General features: G+C 42.1%; 1 protein-coding gene across 1 annotated transcript in view; it reads left to right on the plus strand.

Annotated features, from left to right (window-relative positions):
* VSTM2B (V-set and transmembrane domain containing 2B) overlaps window positions 1-15,458 on the plus strand; it is a 51,178-nt gene extending 35,720 nt beyond the window's left edge. Inside the window, exon 5 of the mRNA XM_072980482.2 lies at window positions 14,661-15,458. Coding sequence (XP_072836583.2) covers window positions 14,661-14,749 — 89 coding nt within the window. The 3' untranslated portion in view covers window positions 14,750-15,458. The remainder of the gene's footprint in view (window positions 1-14,660) is intronic.
* The last annotated feature ends 2,968 nt before the right edge of the window (window positions 15,459-18,426 follow it).

Below are 18,426 nucleotides of genomic sequence, written 5' to 3' on the forward strand. Positions count from 1 at the left end.
CCTGTGAGCAGGCTCACAGCCAGCTCCCTATTAATTATTAGCAATTTGCCAACACAGCTTACTTGAGCTCTCTTATCATGAAGTAAAATCCCAATAGGATTCCAGCCAAGAAGGATGTTTTTGTTTATATCCACACAAAAGTAACCCCCTTGAAATCAATGGGACATACTTCCTGGTAAATGTGTGTAGGATTCCAATTCTTCATTGAGAAGGGGGTGTTTTTATGCATGACAAGGCTGTATTTTTTAAAAAAAACAATTATGGCACAGAAAGTTTGGAATAATGGGACTTGAGGCAGAAAAAACATGCAAAGCATCCATTGGCAAGCGGCTATTTTGTTCTTCTTTCTCACTTGGGAGCCTCTGTCTGCATTGCATTAGGAATAAGATGAACTGATTATGGCTTTTTAATTTAAGGAGTGCATCTAGTGGGAAGTTCACAACGACTATGTCCTATTGTACTGCTACAAACAAGGCAATGACAGAGCAATTGTGTTTGTATTAAACAACTCCACTAGGGCTTTGCATTGGTAAAAGCAGGCATGTCAGTAATATGGGGTTATTTGTCACAACAATCCTTCGCAACCATTACTTTGGGGTTGTTACCAATTGGAAGGCAATTGGCTGTCATCGGAGAATGGGAACACTTCAGCAGAATAGCTTCTTGTGAGGATGTCTTTGGGCAAAGCAAGTGTGCCACACTATTAAGCCTGTCAGAGAGCCGGGGAGTGAGCAGCCCTCTTCAGGCATGCTTCAAAGTATGCAGAGTCTATACACGTTATGAGGAGCAAGCTAGCCTTGCCTCATAGAATCAGAATAATGGAATTCGAAGCAGTTTATAAAGTCATCAAGTCCAACTCCCTGCAGGGAATCCAAATCAAAACAGATCTGACAGTTCTCCTCTGCCATTTCTTTAATTATGGATATATGATTGTCTGAAGGCCTCTGTACATGAAGAGCTTCTCCACGTGAGCCACTATTTCCACACAACCCCCCCCCTCCAAAAAAAGCAAGATTCTAGTTCCCACAGAGAGGCGACCTGGGTACAAAAACCTCCCTCTCTTCAGACAATCATGTTCTGAAAATTAAAGAGATGATAGAGGGATATAGCGCATTCCCTCTGTGTGTGGGAACTGCATATGCTTCAATTCCCAACTATAATATGAAGGTATATAAGGCAGCAACCTTGCAGAAGTTTGAGAAATTACACCAGAGATCATATGCCCCCCCCCCCGGGAGGACCAGGTCCATTCAAAGGGGGCCACAGACTGGAAATAATTCTTCACACACCACCTTATAAGGTTCGTTATGCCACTTGCACAATCCTGATTTGGCCTACGTTCATTTCATATTGTGTTTATGATTGAGGCAAAAAAAAAATCAGAGTGGATGGGTTAGAGGGTGGTTTGGGCTTGCACAAGATGTGCCTTCTTGAATCAGAGTTTTTAAATGATTGTTCTTGTGGGCTACAGTTTCCAGAATTCTCCAGCCAAGGGTTCTGGGAATTTCAGTCCAAAAAAAGAATCCTTTCTTAGCTCTGCACTGAGGACCCTGTTGAAAAAAAAATGATAGAAATTAAAATGTAAATTATGGTTTGTTTCATTCTCATGCGGCAAACCACATCATGGCCAAAATCTTCTTGAGTACCTGCACAATTGGCATAGTATTTGACTCTGGAAGCATATTGGCCCAAGTTAAGAAGTCACCAGAGATGTTATCAGCTGCAAGTTGAGTCTTACAATAAACAGATAATATCTATGGTGGTTTCTTAACTTGAGGCAATTTGCCTGCAAAAATTATGCCATTTGTGCTATGCCAGCATAACTAGTTAAGAGGATTTTAGCCCATGTGATATTTCTTTTGCTTTCCACGAAATGCGGAGAAGTTTTCTGCTAACTTCAGAGAGATTTTCCACATTTGCAAAACTGCTCTTGCACATTTTTGATAATCTGGAGTAGTGGGTAATGTGATAAATATTGCCACCTTGCATGAGCTAATGAGTGTAGGGACATAAATAGGTTGTTTGTATCTTCTTTATCAATCTGCCTGTCCCTTGCTTGCTTAGGAGGAAAGCGCCAGTTTTGTGCTGCCTCATTTTGTGAAAACTAGAGAAAGTACAACAGACGGAAGTGTTTGTTGTCCTTCTCTCACACTGGAGGCAAGAATTCTTGTCAGAGATGCAGAATTCTCAGTACAGTGGTGCCTCGCTAGACAGTTACGCCGCATGACAGTTTTTTCTCTAGACATTGACTTTTTGCGATCGCTATAGCAATTTGCAAAACAGTGATTCCTATGGGGGAATTTCGCTGGGCAATGTTTGGTCCCTGCTTCGCAAACTGATTTTCGCTAGATGATGATTTTAACAGCGTACTCCGCGCTCACAAAACGGGTGTTTTCAGGACCTAAGCTTCGCAAGACAGCGATGCAAACAGCTGATCGGCAGTTCGCAAAGCGGCTTTCCTACGGCTGATTTTCACTAGACAATGACGATTCTTCCCCATTGGAATGCATTAAACAGGTTTCAATGCATTCCAATGGGAAAATGCTTTTCGCTAGACAGTGATTTCGCTAAACAGCAATTTCAGTGGAATGGATTATCATTGTCTAGCGAGGCACCACTGTAGGTGGCATCGCTGTGTGAAGACAGCTTGTTTTGATGAGAAACAAGGTGTGATTTCCCCCCAAGCCCCCAAATTAGGGTAATACCCATTTTTAAGTGACTGAGTCATTACCTATGTACTTGCTTTCATCTTGCCAGTTGTGTACAACTTTGGTCATGTTCACCAAATATCCTGTTGCTTCCCACAACACAAGAAAGCGAAGTCATGGAAGCAACAGTAGCTAACCAGTGAGGCATCCGTCATGTTTCAGTCGCATGCCTGTTTGTGTGCACAATCACAGTCACATGTCATCAGTTGCCTTTGACTGCTTCAACTACGTCCCTTTTATCCACAGTAAAAGGCAACAGAATATTGACAATTGATATTTATTAACTTAAATGTCCTCCACCACTGTTGCTGGTGTGAAGATCTCTAAAATGTGAGCTTGTTGGAATAAATCAAAGGAGATCACCATGTGAAACCTGGGCTAAAAATCAAAATCAGCTTTGTATGATCTCGGTTTACAAAGCTTCATGCAAGACCTCAGCAACTTTGTAAGTAGATTCAGGTGATTGTTGCTAAGCAGAAACAGACAAGAAAGTCCAGTAGTGAACTGAAATGAGAGTAGGCCTATTGAATCAGCATTAAGGCCACTTCTCCATGAATCCCATTGATTCAATGGGCCTATTCTCATTGCAGCTTACTGCTAGAGGATTTTAGTTACTTTGACAGAAAGCTAAGATTTATAAAGCTGCATTATAATGTAAAGCCAAGGCAGAAAATTAAAGAATGAAATGTAAACACCACAAGTCCAAGAAAGTTCAAAACATTCTAATCATTTTGCTTTTATCTTATATGGGAATTTAATCTGAACTATCAAGAGAATCATAAAAGAGCTCCACTGATTTTCTTGGCTGACATTCAATAACTGTTCAAGTACCAGATAGAAAATATGGAATGCAAAAGCAAATTCCACAAGTTCGTCCTCTAGATTTTTGAAAATTGACCGTTTATGTATTTAAAAAAAAAAGCAATACTGCACAGTTTGGAAGTTTATGAAGATGTGACAAAGTTGTAAAAAATGTTGCATTTACATATAACTCTAACCCATGGTTTAGCATTAAAAGGACAAGCCCTGAAAGTCCTCACCATGAAGAGGTTCTGCTTCCATTGTTTTACAACAGGACAGTGCAACATTATGTATGAACCCTAAACTGTGGCTTGTCAAAATAAGTCAGCTTTATAAACTATGGTTTTAGCAAACCAGTAAACCATGGTCAAGACTAACCGTGCTGAATTGTGATATTAAGCTGCAGTTAGTCAAAACTGGATAGAAATTAGTATGAACACCCCACAGCCACAACATTTAAAAAAAGAGTTTGGGATCAGAAAAGGAGAAGTTTGGAGGTACATAGAATCATAGAAAAGTGAAGTTGGAAGGGGCTTACAAGGCCATCAAGTCCAACCCCCTGCTCAATGCAGGAATACAATCAAAGCATATCTGCCAAGTGATTAACTAAAGGGTTTTTTTAATGCCTCCATTTTTGGAGCACTCACCAACTCCTGATTTAATTGGTTCCACTGTTGTACTGCTCTAACAGTTAGGAAGTTTTTCCCGATATTAAACTGAAATTTGGCTTCCTTTAATTTAAGCCCATTGTTGCATTTCCTGCACTCTGGGATGATTGAGGACCCATCTTGCCCTCCTCTATATGACAGCCTTTCAGATATTTGAAAATTGCTATCATATCACCCCTCAGCCCTCTTTTCTCAAAGCTAAACATGCCCAATTCTTTCATTCCTCATAAGGCTTGGTCTCCAGCCTCCCTGATCATAATTTATACAAACTTGTTCTCATCCTCATAACACTAACCTATGGTTTAACATTATGTGCAGCTGTAACCAATGACTAATTCAGACATCACCTCAAACCATCATTTGTACTAACATAATGAAGAATCCATACCACAGCTTGAGTCCCATGATGTACAACAGACAGCTGAAAATGTCTTGTCTGTTTTCCCTTTCCCATCTACTCTGTCATAAATTCACTTCCAACTCTAGCGTGGAACAGACTTTTAAAGGTAGGACAAGACACATTTATATGGTAAAGCAAATTCTCAGATCAATGTTTTCCAGTGTCTCCCTCTCAATTTTGCATCCATTTTTTTAGATGAAACCAACTACCTGTAGTTATTAGTCATTTTGTGTTTTTTTTTAAAGACTCTCACTGTGATTGGCTGAGCTGCCGTGATGTCAGAGAAGCTAGAAATGTCTCTGCCTGGCAATGTGTCTATATCTGACAAATGGATGGAGGACATGTAAGGGCAGCAGACAAGGGAAGTAACAGAGGACAGAAGATACAACCGGGAAGAAAAGTGGCTTCAACCAAGTAGCATTTGAGTAAGATGACTGGTCGTAGAAGGGGAATATGAGTAAAGAGGAAAGTTGCAGCTGGTCGTGAGCTGCTGAAATAAAGGGGAGCCATGTAGCCAATACAAAACACAAATGTAAGAGTAGGCAATACATTAGACCACTAAAAAATTAAAAATCATCATTCAATATGTGAGCTTTCATGGATCAAGATCACTTCATCAGGCTTGTTTCCTAGCACGAGGAACTTAAAATTCTGAAAGTCAGTGGCAGGATGAATTTTGCCAGGCACGTCTTTCTTAGATGCAAGTCAGGAAAGCTGCAGGCTGCATTAGAGTTGTTGTTTGAAAGTTACAGCTGAGGCAGCTGTGGGTTGGACACCCCACGTCCCTTCTTCCAAACAAAGAAGCACAGGCTGTGCACAGACACCTTCCCGTTTGGCCTTTCTTTGAAACAGGCATCTCTCTGCTTGGCCAGGGCGGGAGAGACTGTTCTTCACATCATAATTTGTGATAGCAAGCCCAAGGTGTTCTTTGAGAGCTCTGTTCTTACCTCCGTGACAAATGTTAGCTTAGCAAGGATGTAGCAAAACACTTAAAAAGGTAGCTAGCCACAGATCATTATTTTTCCCCACATGGACAGACCCTGACAGCTCACACTGACTTTCATAGCAACCCAGCAGTAAAACGCCATCATGATTGCAAAATTTGGTGGTGGGTGTTTTATATCTTTGGGGTTGGGGGGGTCGGAGGATGTTTTTCTAGGGCGACTATTTTCTGGACTTCAGTTGGGATGCAAGTGAAGAAGAAGAATGCAGAATAAAAACTAACCAATAGTGGAAACCACAGTATTTAAGGGGAGATGTAACTCAATGGGAGAACACAGGTTTTGTATTCAGAGTTCCGGGTTCCAATCATGCGGTGGTTAAACTGCAATACTGCAGCCAAAACTAGGCTTGAGGTTCAATCAGCTTTCCAGCTCATGGGGGGGGACAGCAATGTGTAGTCTGCATAATTAAATTGTAAATCACCCAGAGAGTGCTTTAAGTGCTATATGGTGGTATATAAGCAGCACATTTTGCTTTGCTTCTGCTTTGTCTTCCAATTGTTTTTTGTTTGCTTGATTTATATGGCCGCCTATCACAGAGGACTCTGAGGAACACACAGGAGCAAAGACTGAAATATCAAATGTAAAAAATGAAATAGAATCATTTAACTACAATAACAGAGATCTAGCACAGAAGGTTTCTTCCTTGTGGACAATCTAACCAGAAATAGCATCTCTCAATAGAACATAGAACGTTCAGCCACCATCAAGATCTCTTTAAAGCCTGGGTGAATGGAAAGAGTACTACACTTGACTCCAAAGAGACTACCATATTTTTCCATGTATAAGACTATACTTTTGTCTAAAATCTTTAGACTAAAAATTGAGGGCCATCTTATACAGGGAAGAAAGCTGAGGAGAGAAAAAACAAGTGGAGGGATAGCAGGGATCAAAGCGATCCTGCAGTGCTTTGATCCCTTTCCCCCTGCACTTGCTAAGCCCCACTTAGATTTCTTAATTTTGGATTAGAAAGGGGGGCTCTTATACATGGGTGCATCTTATACACGGAAAAATACAGTAAATAGAAGTTAGTTATTTAGTTATTTTAGTTGTTATTTTAGGCATGTTTAGCACCCCAGATTCCCCACCCCTCCTCCTCCCATGGCCAGTCAGTCATAAAGGTAAAGGTTCCCCTTGTCATTTAGTCTAGTCGTGTCCGACTCTAGGGTGCAGTGCTCATCCCCGCTTCCAAGCCATAGAGCCAGTCATTTGTCCATAGTTTCCATGGTCATGTGGCCAGCGTGACTAGACACAGAATGCCGTTACCTTCCCACCAAGGTGGTACCTATTATCTACTCGCATTTTTACATGCTTTCGAACTGCTAGGTTTCCAGGAGCTGGACAAGCGATGGGAGCTCACTCCGTCGCGTGGATTCGATCTTACAATGGCTGTTCTTCTGACCTTGCAGCACAGAGGCTTCTGTGGTTTAACCCGCAGTGCCACCACGTCCCTTGCCACAAGTCTAATACCCCTTTGCTAAAAGGCCAATGGTTATCAATCATTCAATTACCAAAAGCTGTCCTGAATTTTAAAAAGGTGTCTCCCCAGAAGGAGAAGGACAACAGGGGCTAGCCTAGCTTCCTTTAGAAAAAAATTTCAGAGCCTGAGAACAACCATAACGCATTATATGAAAAGTGCTATGCAGATGACGAGTACCTTGAATTGTGCATGCATAGCTGTAGAGTAGTCAGTTTCATATACCTGTTTTCCTTCCTCCCTGAATCTCCGCTTGAGATAACTTGCTTCCTCTCTCCTGGCTTTTCAAAGCATGTGTGACTGAGAGACCGGGATACAAACTGAGTCATCCTGAGTTTGAAATTCACCTCCACCCGGAACCCTCCTTTTATAGCTTCAGTATATAAGGGGGATGTGCATGATGGGGGATAAGAATGCTGACTATACAAATTTATAGTAAGAATTGCAAGCAAAGACTCCTGAGTAAACTTCAGAGTGAGGAAGTAAAGGAATTGATTGATTGATAAATAAGCTGAAAACAAGAATAAAGGCATAATGCAAGATTTAATAAGATTTCTTAAAAGTTGTTTATAAATGATCTGGCATTAGCAATTAACAGTAAGGTGGCCAGATTTACTGGTGATATCCAATTGTTCCGGGTGGTAAAAACAAAAACGAACACTGAAAACCTCCAGAAGACATCCAGAAGGATCTATTAATGGGAAGCTGAGTGACAACACTGCTGATTTTACCAATACCATCCCCCAGTGCCTTCTCATTGGTGAGCAGGGATTTGAATCCAGGCCTTCAGAGTAAAAGTCGGTGCACTGGCTCTCAAATGGGAGTTGCTTTTTCCCAGTTACCTATTCCCTGAGTGTTTCCTTTGCATAAGCTCGGCATGAAAACCGCAGTGAAAACGCTAACATTTTAATACAGTCGACAAATAGACATGAAAATAAAAACTGCAGCTCAAAATAGAGGAGGTTATGGCACTGGGGAAGGTTTCTGCTTAAGATTCATCTGAACCAGACAAATGGTCTGACTCAGAACAGCGACATGCACTAAAATGCACAAAAATACTTCAGTTTCTATTATTACTACCTAGCATTCAGAGAAGTGCCAGCAGTTTGACTGAAGCTCCGCACAGCCAAAGTGACACAGTTCTTGCCTGGAAGGTCTGTAATCCTAGCCTTAGAAAGGCCAGGTGGAGCAGGAGGATAGTGGATAGACTCTTGCGGGGATTTTTGAACAGGCGAGTCGGGTGGGGGTGAAAGAGCAGAGGTGGTCAGAATACGGGGGCTTAAGAAAGCTTTGCTGCAAGAAGCCAAGCTTGAGACAGAAGAGCGAATGAGTGGAATAGAAAGAACGAAGCAAAGGGGGAAAAAAACAGTGAAAACAGAGTTTTCAGGGAGAAGGAAGTCTGTCCTAGAAATGTGAAAATTGCTCAGCCTGCTTGCGTGTTCTTTCTGTACTTCTTTCTTGCTGGGTTACAAGGACCAGAGCCTGGTGAGTTCGAATTCATGGTGGTGGGGGAGGAAGACTCTGCTCTGGCTTCGAGTTGGAACTTTATAGGAGCTGTCCAGGTTCTGAACCCCACCCCATAAGCCCGTTCCTCACTTGGGGCAGTTCCTGTCAAGTCCAGACTGAACAATCAGCCTCCACTCCTTGTGAAACATGGGTCAGGATCCTGTGGTTTAAAAGTGGAACAGATAGGCTAAGTTTCCTCCCCACCCATAAGGCGCCCTGTCCTCTTGCCAATCTCATGCTGATGGTGAGACTGGCCATGCAATGGAGTCAAGTGACTGGTTCATCAAACTCAGGGTTGTTGACACTGATTGGCTGCTGTTCCCCAGAGACAGGGCTTTCTCAGCCCTTTCTAGAGATCCCAGGCATTAAACTTGGGACTATCATTGAACGATGGTTCTTCCCCAGCAGGAGCAGCAGCAGGAGCAGCTTGGTAGAGGGGCCAGGAAGAATCGAAGTGATGTCATAGTTAGTATCTAGTGTTGGACCGAAACCTCGAGGCTCAAATACCAAGTTCTTCCTGAGCTACGAAATTCATGAGGGGAACGTTGGCCAGCCTCTTTCTCTTAGCCAAACCAACCTCCCTCAGAAATTTCCTGTGGGAATAAACTGGGGTAGAGAGGAACTACTGTATTCTTGAGCTTACTAGCAAAATAGCAGGATATAAATGTAACTAACAAACCAAGAAAAGCTTGCCCTGTTAAAGTCCATATAAAGGTTATTTAAAGCAGTTCAGGAGATAAGGTATCTGGTTGTGAAGCCAGAGGTTGGGAGTTCGATTCCCTATGGTGCCTGGACTCAGCGATCCATAGGTCCCGTCCAGCTTTGCAGTTCCAAAATTATGATGATGATGATGATTTTGCAGAATCTCTTGAAACAGTGACCAGTCAATACCTTAAGTAACTAAAAAGGCAGTTGTACTTAATGGAAGATGTTGTCCAGGGAAATTGAAGTGCACAAGTCTAATTGATTTCAGTGGCATAGGATATTCCTATGAATGTTTACTCAAATGTAGATTCCAAACTTTCAATGGATTCAGAGCAGGGGAGATAAAATCAATGACTTTTTTAAAAATCAATTTCAATCACAATTTAATTTTTTAAACATGATCTTGTTAATTGTCCAAAAACATCAGATTTTTTCCCCTTTAAATCAATCTGATTTAAATCCAATCCACCTCAGAGCTTGGAAAAGTTACTTATTTGAACTACAATGAACTGTAGGATAACTCGGTGACTTAGGTCTCTGGCGATGGAGCCAGAGGTTGGGGGTTCAATCCCGCACTGTGCCTCCTGGAGAAGGGTTGGATTCAATGATCCTCCCAGCTCTGCAGTTCAAAGGTTATTATATTTGCCAAAATCTCCTAGCCAGAACACTATGAGAATTGGAATCCGAAAGGAAACATTTCCAGACTCAGTTTCGGTTGCTTTGCATTGCTAAAGACCAAATTGGATTGATGTGGATTTCTAAAGACCCTCTATATGTTTGTGTGAATTGCATTGCATTGCACTGCAGGCATCCCATCAACTTGAGCTTCATGCCACCAGAAATGCAGCGTTTTCTCAGAGGGCTGATCTGCCGGGTATCCGAGTTATGGTCACTGATTGGTGTCTACATGCTGAGTATAGGATGTAACGTTTTCTGGCTATCCTCAGGTTTGATCAGCTTTCCAGAAGAGACTTATCCCTAATTAATGGCTTTTATGACCAGCTGGCAGTCCATTCAGCCAGGGAAGTTCTGACGTCTGACCAGGCTCAGCTTGAGTCTTCTTCGTAATAGCCTTGACATTTTCAGAATCTTTGAAGTCACCTTCGCGTGAGTTTAGATTCCAGCCAGCTAATTGTTCCCATTCATTTCACTGCAGATCTTTCCCACACTGCCCAGTTGTTCAATCTAAGAGGTGCAAGAGCTTTGTGATTGTTGTTGTGGGTTTTTCGGGTTCTTTGGCCATGTCCTGACGGTTGTTCTTCCTGACATTTCGCCAGTCTCTGTGGCCAGCATCTTCAGAGGACTGGACTAGGAACTCTGTCCATGCTCTGTTGCTGTTTGTTGGATAGTTGAGTACTTATAGATCATTCCTCACCAGCATAGTGAAAGAGACAAAACACTAGGAGTGACTGTCCAGAAGATCTGATCGGCTATATGTTTCTCACTCTGGATCTAAACTGAAATTTTAGGTACACGGCCCTTTCCTTTAAGATTCCAACCCACTGAGCTAAATGGATTAGTCTTCAGGGCTAACAGAAGTAGCCCAGGGGCATCGCATTGGCTAATGTACCGGTATTTAATTAAAAAAAATGTCCCCAAACAAAGGAGGCTGCTATATCCCTGCCAATTGGATGCTCAGAAACCTCTTCGGGGCTTTTCAAATCGGATTGCATTGAAATCTCATAGCAAGGCTGCAGGTTTGGCAGGGGGTGAGTGTTATAGATTTACGGAGTGTTTTTATTAATAAAAATGGAGAGAGAGAGAGAGAGAGAGAGAGAGAGAACCTGCTGATTTTGCTAGTTTTCTCAGTCCTAAAAAAAATTAGGAGAGCCAGAATTTGTATTAATTGCAGGTGAATATTTCTAAAAATGCTCCTTAGGGAAGAGTTCATCAGCTGATAGCCTTATCCTGGCTCAGTTCAGTGGTTCTGTGTAAAATCCACAAATACCGACTATGGTCAGAGGTTTGGAAAATTTGCTTTCTTGGACAGTAACTCCCAGAATCTCCAAGATATCATTGGTGACCATCCACTCTCATGTCAGTTTTCATCTTACTGTACATTTATCTTCTTCTGAGTGTCAAACTAGATGATTACAGCTAGCACGTTATTATAGACAGAGCTCCTTGGAATGATAAAACACCTTGCGTTCCGTACTCCATCGTCTTCAGTTTAGCTTGCTTTTGTTTTGTGTTTGGTCAGCTGGAGTCAGGAATATTTGTGAGTCAGGCTTTTTTTTTTTAAGAACTGTATGCCTGGAAGGAAAGCATATAAGCATTTCCCTTGCCATCTTATAGGTGCACCCCAAAGAAGAAACATTTTTCAAGCAAACAGTAGATGCATCACTTCTCTGGCAGATGTTGTTCCCAGGCCATCCGCTTAATACTCTTAAAGTGCAGGTGCCAGCTCCACAAAAGTGCTGCTGGACCAGACAAAAGATTGACATTAATTGATACTGACACCAGGCCCACTGAAAGTGTGATGAATCCAAACCGACCTCGGCCCTGGATTTGAGGTGTTAAAAATTATTCACAATTAAAGTTGGGCATGAATGAGGAAAGCAGTGGTTTGTGATGGTTCATGGTCCACCGCTATTCACAGATCAGGAACTTTCACAACTTTTCCAACAAAACAGTTTCATGATTTGTGAAATTTGGGATTTCTGGGGATGGTAAAACAGCCCCTGCATGAGTCAGAGATGGCAAACATGCAGCAAACCTTCAGCTGACTCTTCTCCATATCCCTGCCAAGGTTGGAGAGGATTGGATTTGAGACGTCCAAATTATAGCCTTCTAAAGTAGGTTTCCCCCAGGAAAGTGCTGTTTACCAGCTGGCTAAAGAGCAGTTTCCTCAGGGGACCTGCTTTGCAGGGGCTATAAGTCAGACTTCCCAAATCCAGTCTTTGCCAATTTTGTAGGGGGTGTAGAGGAGAGTCATCCCAAGAGTCTGTCCAAGTTTGGCAAAGATTGGATTTGGGGCATTCGAGTTCTAGCCCCCATATCAATCCCCAAAGCCAACAATAGTTCATCATTTCGTCTCATTTTGGGCAAGCGTGTTCTCCCGAAGCATCTCAAAATTAATGACAAAATGGCCCAATTCATGGTGGTTTTTGCTTCATGTTTGCTTCATGCCCATCTATACACATAACAACCCTCACCTCACCTTGACTTTTCCACCAGCATCCTGGCAGTTTCCTTGGACTGGAGGAGGTTTGGAGATGGTGTAGCACAGCAATTCTGTCACTGCGCTTCTGCCCTACCTTCCTTTTGGCTCTTCTGCCAGCAGATCTGAGCCAGCGCAGTGCTTGTGCCACTGGATTGCCTTTCTGGCAGATCTCTGAGAGGGTTCTGCTAGCAGAAAGGGCTTATTCCTACAGCAGGCACATCTTTGAGGTCCGACGGCACTTTTAGCAGGATAAAGGAAGGAATCTAATAAACCTCCATAGGAAGAATGTGTCAAAGCTTAGTTAATGTTCAGAAAATGTTGGGTCTCCAGTACTCACCTGCTGCTTCTAAAGGCAACGCTGTGTGTAGAGCAGTGGTCCCCAACCTTGGACCTCCAGATGTTCTTGGACTTCAACTCCCAGAAATCCTGGCCAGCAAAGGTGGTGGTGAAGGCTTCTGGGAGTTGTAGTCCAAGAACATCTGGAGGACCACTGGTGTAGATAACAGGCGTCCAAGCAAGAAAATGAATTGAAGGCATCCCTAAGATGAATTTGTGTTTACATAATTGTGTGCCGCTGAGATACAAGGCCTGTGATGGAGATGCAGTCGGAGATTTTGCGGCAGGGGAGATGAGGATGGCGTCTTGCAGTGATTGGCTAAAATGTCCTGATGTCACAGAGGGAAGGGGCAAATGGGAAGAACTCAGGAAAGGTGGACAAAAAGGGGGCAGAAGCCCTAAAATAAACATGGAAGAATTGTGTTTTATTATCCAGTGTTTACCGAATACCATACCATGAAATTGTCTTCCCAGTCTAACTTGCGTGTTTCTTCCACCCGAATGATATCATTTTCCTTTACGGTAGGGTGTGTACAGTATATTGCAGACGGAAAATGTATTTTCTTGTCCTGTGTCCATGGCGGGCAAGGAAAGTGTCAAGGTGAATCTTGCTGCTTATGGCCAAAAGCAAAATTGGTCCTCATCCTATTGATCCAGGAAAGCTGGAACAAAGCCACGGTGTCTTTCATTTTCTTCTACAGTAATGGATTGGTGATATCCATCACCTGTCAAAAAACCATATTCAAGATTAAAGTGTATATTTCAGCTTCAATTACTGGCATGCCAAAATGTGAGCGAATTGCTTGGGCGCCCCTGTCCCTTGGTCCAGATGAGGGGGAAAATATACATGGGGCGTGCCAAGCCTGCTTTGATCCGCCGATCACTTACCAGGAGGCAGATCACCTGTGAGCGCCACGTGCCCAGGACTGCAACCTATTTGTCTGCTTTGCCCTTCTGAGAAATCCCAATCCAACCCACTGGCTGTTGAGGAAAAGGGGCTGGGATGAAATGCCCACCATTTTTTTCTTCCTCACCCCCTCCCCAAAATTGATCATCAACAGAATTTTGACTTTAAAACATGGGTGGACAGCCATTGACAGTTTGAGGAGCACTCCTTTTCTGTTCTGGACAAGCGCAAGGCATGCATGTGCTATTTTTTTAAAAAAAAGAGTCGGAAACAGGTTATTTTGCCCCACTCAGAAAAGGATCTGAGGTCAAAAAAAAAAAGAGAGAATTAAAATGAAGAAATGTACAACATAGATGCTTTTGAGCGGGAGGTGCGATTCTCTATCTGAGGGCCAATTTTCCAGCATCAGGAAAGCTATGGGAGCATCACTGGGTCAGATGAGGTTTCCACCTCTGCTTTAAAGGCTGGACTGTAACATCCTCATCTCCTTATCCCTGGCCGGGCCTTTCCCAAGATATTTTTCTGCTCAGAGCAGGACAAAATGGTGGCCCTCCTCTCCCTTAAGCCTACAAATGCTCAACGGTATTGCTGTTGTATTTTAATTCCACAGCATTAAGAACGCAGCAACCTCCACCACACTCAAGGAGAGCTTTAGAGGGTCACAACCAGCCTTAGGACATGCATTCCCCCAAGAGAGACAGATGGCTGGGTGGAGATGTCCCTCTGTTACCCATAGCATCTGCGTCCTCATTCTGCCTAACGGTAGGGGCGGCCCTTTCCTATAGTCTGATTCATACCTGTACGTTTATGCTTGGGCTTCTGGAGAGAGTGTAGAATTTGACACCTTCGAAAGGAGAAGCTTTTTCATTTGAAGTGTAACAAGGGCTCCCCACACCAAACCGCAACCTGAAAAGCTACATATATGCCAAGGGTTTCTGAAATGCTGCAAAAATTGAATCTCTTCTCTCTCTGTTTTTTTCCCCTCCAGGTACAGAACCTATTTATGCTACAGATCCCATCCTCTGTTCGTTCCTGTTAATGTTACATAAGCTTGTACACTTATTATTAAATCACTGATGGACATTTTTACCCAGTAAATCCTCAGCCAAACAGAAAGGAATCTATTTAAAACAAAATGTCGGGGGGAGGGAGGAACAGAAAGCAACCCTCGGCAACCAGTGGAATCTTTAAGATGGACAGAAGAGAGAAAGACTGGAAAAGAAGCATGATGACATTCTACGGGGGAGGGATAAAGCATATTTTTGGGGACATTACACAAAGATCAGCCACCTGAAATAATGCATCTAGTTCCAGAGTCTATGGTATTAATGCCGTATTCTACACAAGGTAGCGTTTATTTCTCTCTCTTTTTCCCCAGTTTTTTTTTTTCCTCCTTTGGAAAACCTTTCCTTCAACAATTACTTTTGCACGAACTGTTGAGCAGTTGCTTTTATGATGAAATGTAAAGACATGGGGAGGGCAAAGTTCTTCTAAAGAAGAGCACTATTTTTAGTAGATTATTGTGGTTAGACTTTTTATTATTATTATTATTGCTATTATTTCCTTTCCCCTGCCCTTCCCCATCCTCTTTCTTTTTAAATTAAATTATTTCTTTTGGAAACATTGATTTTAAAACAAAGGCACATCTTACCATAATGGATATTCACTGTCGATAATATTTATTTTTAAATAAAAAAAAGATTGGAAACAAGGTAAGACATTTGTTTATAAACCGTATTGTATATTGCTGAATAACAGTTGAATAAAAAAAGACATTTTGAAATAATGTTCGTGCAAAGAGATGTAAAATGCAATATTTTTGCACTGTGAGGTTGGCTATGCTATAGCCAGAAACTTTCTTAGAGGCTTTTTTTTCTTGATAAGGCTAAACACAGACAGATTTACCCACAGGAAAACAGGAAACTATCCTATTCTCAAAACATGAAAAAAAATTCCTTTGAGGATCAGTGCTCCAGGAATTCATTTGTTAAATGGTCATGCTGGCTGGGTCTCAGGGAGTCCATCTGAAAAACTAACTTCATCAAGTGTTGTACTAAATCAGATCCTTGATCCACCTAGCCTCATACAGTGGTGCCCCGCTGGACGATTACCCCGCTTGACGACGAATCCGCTTAGCGTTGAAATTTTTGCAATCGCTTTTGTGATTGCAAAACAATGTTTAGATGGGGGAATTTTGCTTAACGTCGATCAGTTCCCTGTTTCGGGAACCAATTTTTTGCTTTACGACAATCAGCAAACAGCTGATCGCCGGGTTTCAAAATGGCCACCAGCTGTAAAAAATGGCTCCCCACTGTGTTAGGGACAGATTCCTCGCATTACAGGCACCAGAAAATGGCCGCCATATGGAGGATCTTCGCTGAACGAGCAGGTATTTCACCCATTGGAACACATTCAATGGTTTTCAATGGGTTTCAATGGGTTTTTTTATTTCACTTGACGACGTTTTCGCTCTACAGCGATTTCGCTGAAATGAATTAACGTCGTCAAGCAAGGCACCACTTTGGCAAAATTAGAGGGGGGTAAAGAAAAACAAGGGAAAAATATTGTGGTACTTTTTCTCCTTATCCCATCCTTTTCCTTTCTTTTCCTTCTCTAACCCCCCCCCAAAAACGTTCTGCCAATTTTGCCAACATTCTTAGACAATTACAAGCACTTCCTTGAAAATTCATATTGTTAACACAATGGCAGCAGCTCTCTAGGACTTTAGTCAGCAATCTGGAGATGCCAGGGACTGAACCAATGTCTTTCTGCATCCAAAGCCTGTGGTCTACCAATGAGCTATGTCCCTTCTCTTAAGATCTCTGCCTTTCACCTTTAGGCCTCATGTACTTTTCCACCCTCTTCCAGCTGAAGGAGTAGCTGCCAGTGATCATTATTCTAACCACGACCAATGGTAATCTATGGTCCACTTTGCAGAAAGCTACTACTAACTGAGTAGCAGGACTGCTAAGGTAGGGGGAAAACCAATCTTTTGCTTGACCAAGTTGCCAGGCAGAGGAAAAGGTACAGATATATTCATGTTGCAAGATGATCACGATGATGAAAACATCAGTGACCCACTATGGACACTGTCGGCCATCTGCACCATATGACGTTAGCTGCCCAACCTGTGCTACACACACCACATGGCCTTAAACGGTACAACTGGTTTGCAGAACTGGCATTTCCAATGGTTTCTAATCTGTCTTTAATTTTCAAATCTCTTTTCTCGGAGGTGGGTCAAGGAGACTCTATGGTCAGGAGAGTGATTAAGTAATACAGCAAAGGGTCTCATGGCATCATAAAAACAGGTCTTAAGCAGTGGTGATCGGTGTATTTTGCAGTCTGTGAACACTTATGCCAAATAAAACTTGTTAGCCTTTCGGATGTCACAAGACTCTTTGCTCTTGCTGCAGCAGAATAATGCCCCCACCGCACTAGAAATTTTAACAAATAGTTTTGACAGATTGGAAGGAGAGATGAGTGGGTAAACAGATTTGGGCATGGGTAGCTTCCAGTGTCCTGCATGCTGACCCATTCAGTTCATAACCATAATCAAGAGCCTATGCCCACACCAACTAAATTCAATTATTTGTTTCAGTTCTAGTAGACCCACTGGATAAATGGGCCTTGTTAACTCAACTGCTGATAAAATCAGTCTACCGTAGTTGAGACTAACAATTGGATTTCACCCACAGCTCTTGAATGAGCAGTCTTTCCTATTCCCTTAGGTTCAGATGAAAGGCAGTCTTTTTCCATTTGAAAAGAACATACTGTAGTTATTCCTTCTTGAAATGAAACCATTGTGTGTGGTACATATTTCCATTTGAGAATCAGATCCAGCATCTAATTACAGTGTGCCATCTTTTCTGCTACAGTGATATGAAGTGAGAGAAGGCAATACTCTGATCCAAAAGGAGCCTAACAACAGCAACCTGCTTATTCTATGGAAATCCAGCAGGCCTGCTCCAGTTGTTTCCAGGTTCCTAGAGACAACTGCTTTGATGTGACGTTGGAAAACGCAGAGCAAGTAAACCACTCCAGTGACCACTGACTTTTTACCGTCCTGGATCTGAAGTGACAACTAGAGGGAGCTATAAGATCTCTGAGGAAACTGCTTATAACCGATTCCAGCTAGATGTAGCTCGCTCTCCATTTAGAATATCTGGGGCACAAGAGCAGTCATCGGGACCCATCTTACCATACGCTGAAATTGGTGGTGCAGCTTTTCAAATGAAGAGTGTCAAGCTGCAAATCAAACAGCCAAGTTTCAGAACCACAGAGAGCTCCCTAGGGGCCTGGATCGCAACTTCTAAAGAAGTGATTTCCACATTTTCCAGAGTTGTGCCTCCCTTTTTAAGAAAATCTCCCACCTCATTGGCTTTCCTTATTTATTTATTTATTTATTTATTTATTTATTTATTTATTTATTTATTTATTTATTTATTTAGTTAGTTAGTTAGTTAGTTAGTTAGTTAGTTAGTTAGTTAGTTAGTTAGTTAGTTAGTTAGTTAGTTAGTTAGTTAGTTAGTTAGTTAGTTAGTTAGTTAGTTAATATGCCGCCCACACTACCCAAAGGTCTCTGGGTGGCTTACAACATTTAAAACACAATAAAAATTCATAACAATTACAATACAATTAAAATATATAAAAAATTGCCATCGGACCCACAGCTAATATTATTTCAATTAAAAGCCTTCTGGAACAGGAAGGTTTTGACCTGGCGCCGAAATGTCATCAGCGTCAGTGACAGA

The sequence above is a fragment of the Pogona vitticeps genome, chromosome 10 (genome assembly GCF_051106095.1).
Source record: "Pogona vitticeps strain Pit_001003342236 chromosome 10, PviZW2.1, whole genome shotgun sequence".
NCBI lineage: Eukaryota > Metazoa > Chordata > Lepidosauria > Squamata > Agamidae > Pogona > Pogona vitticeps.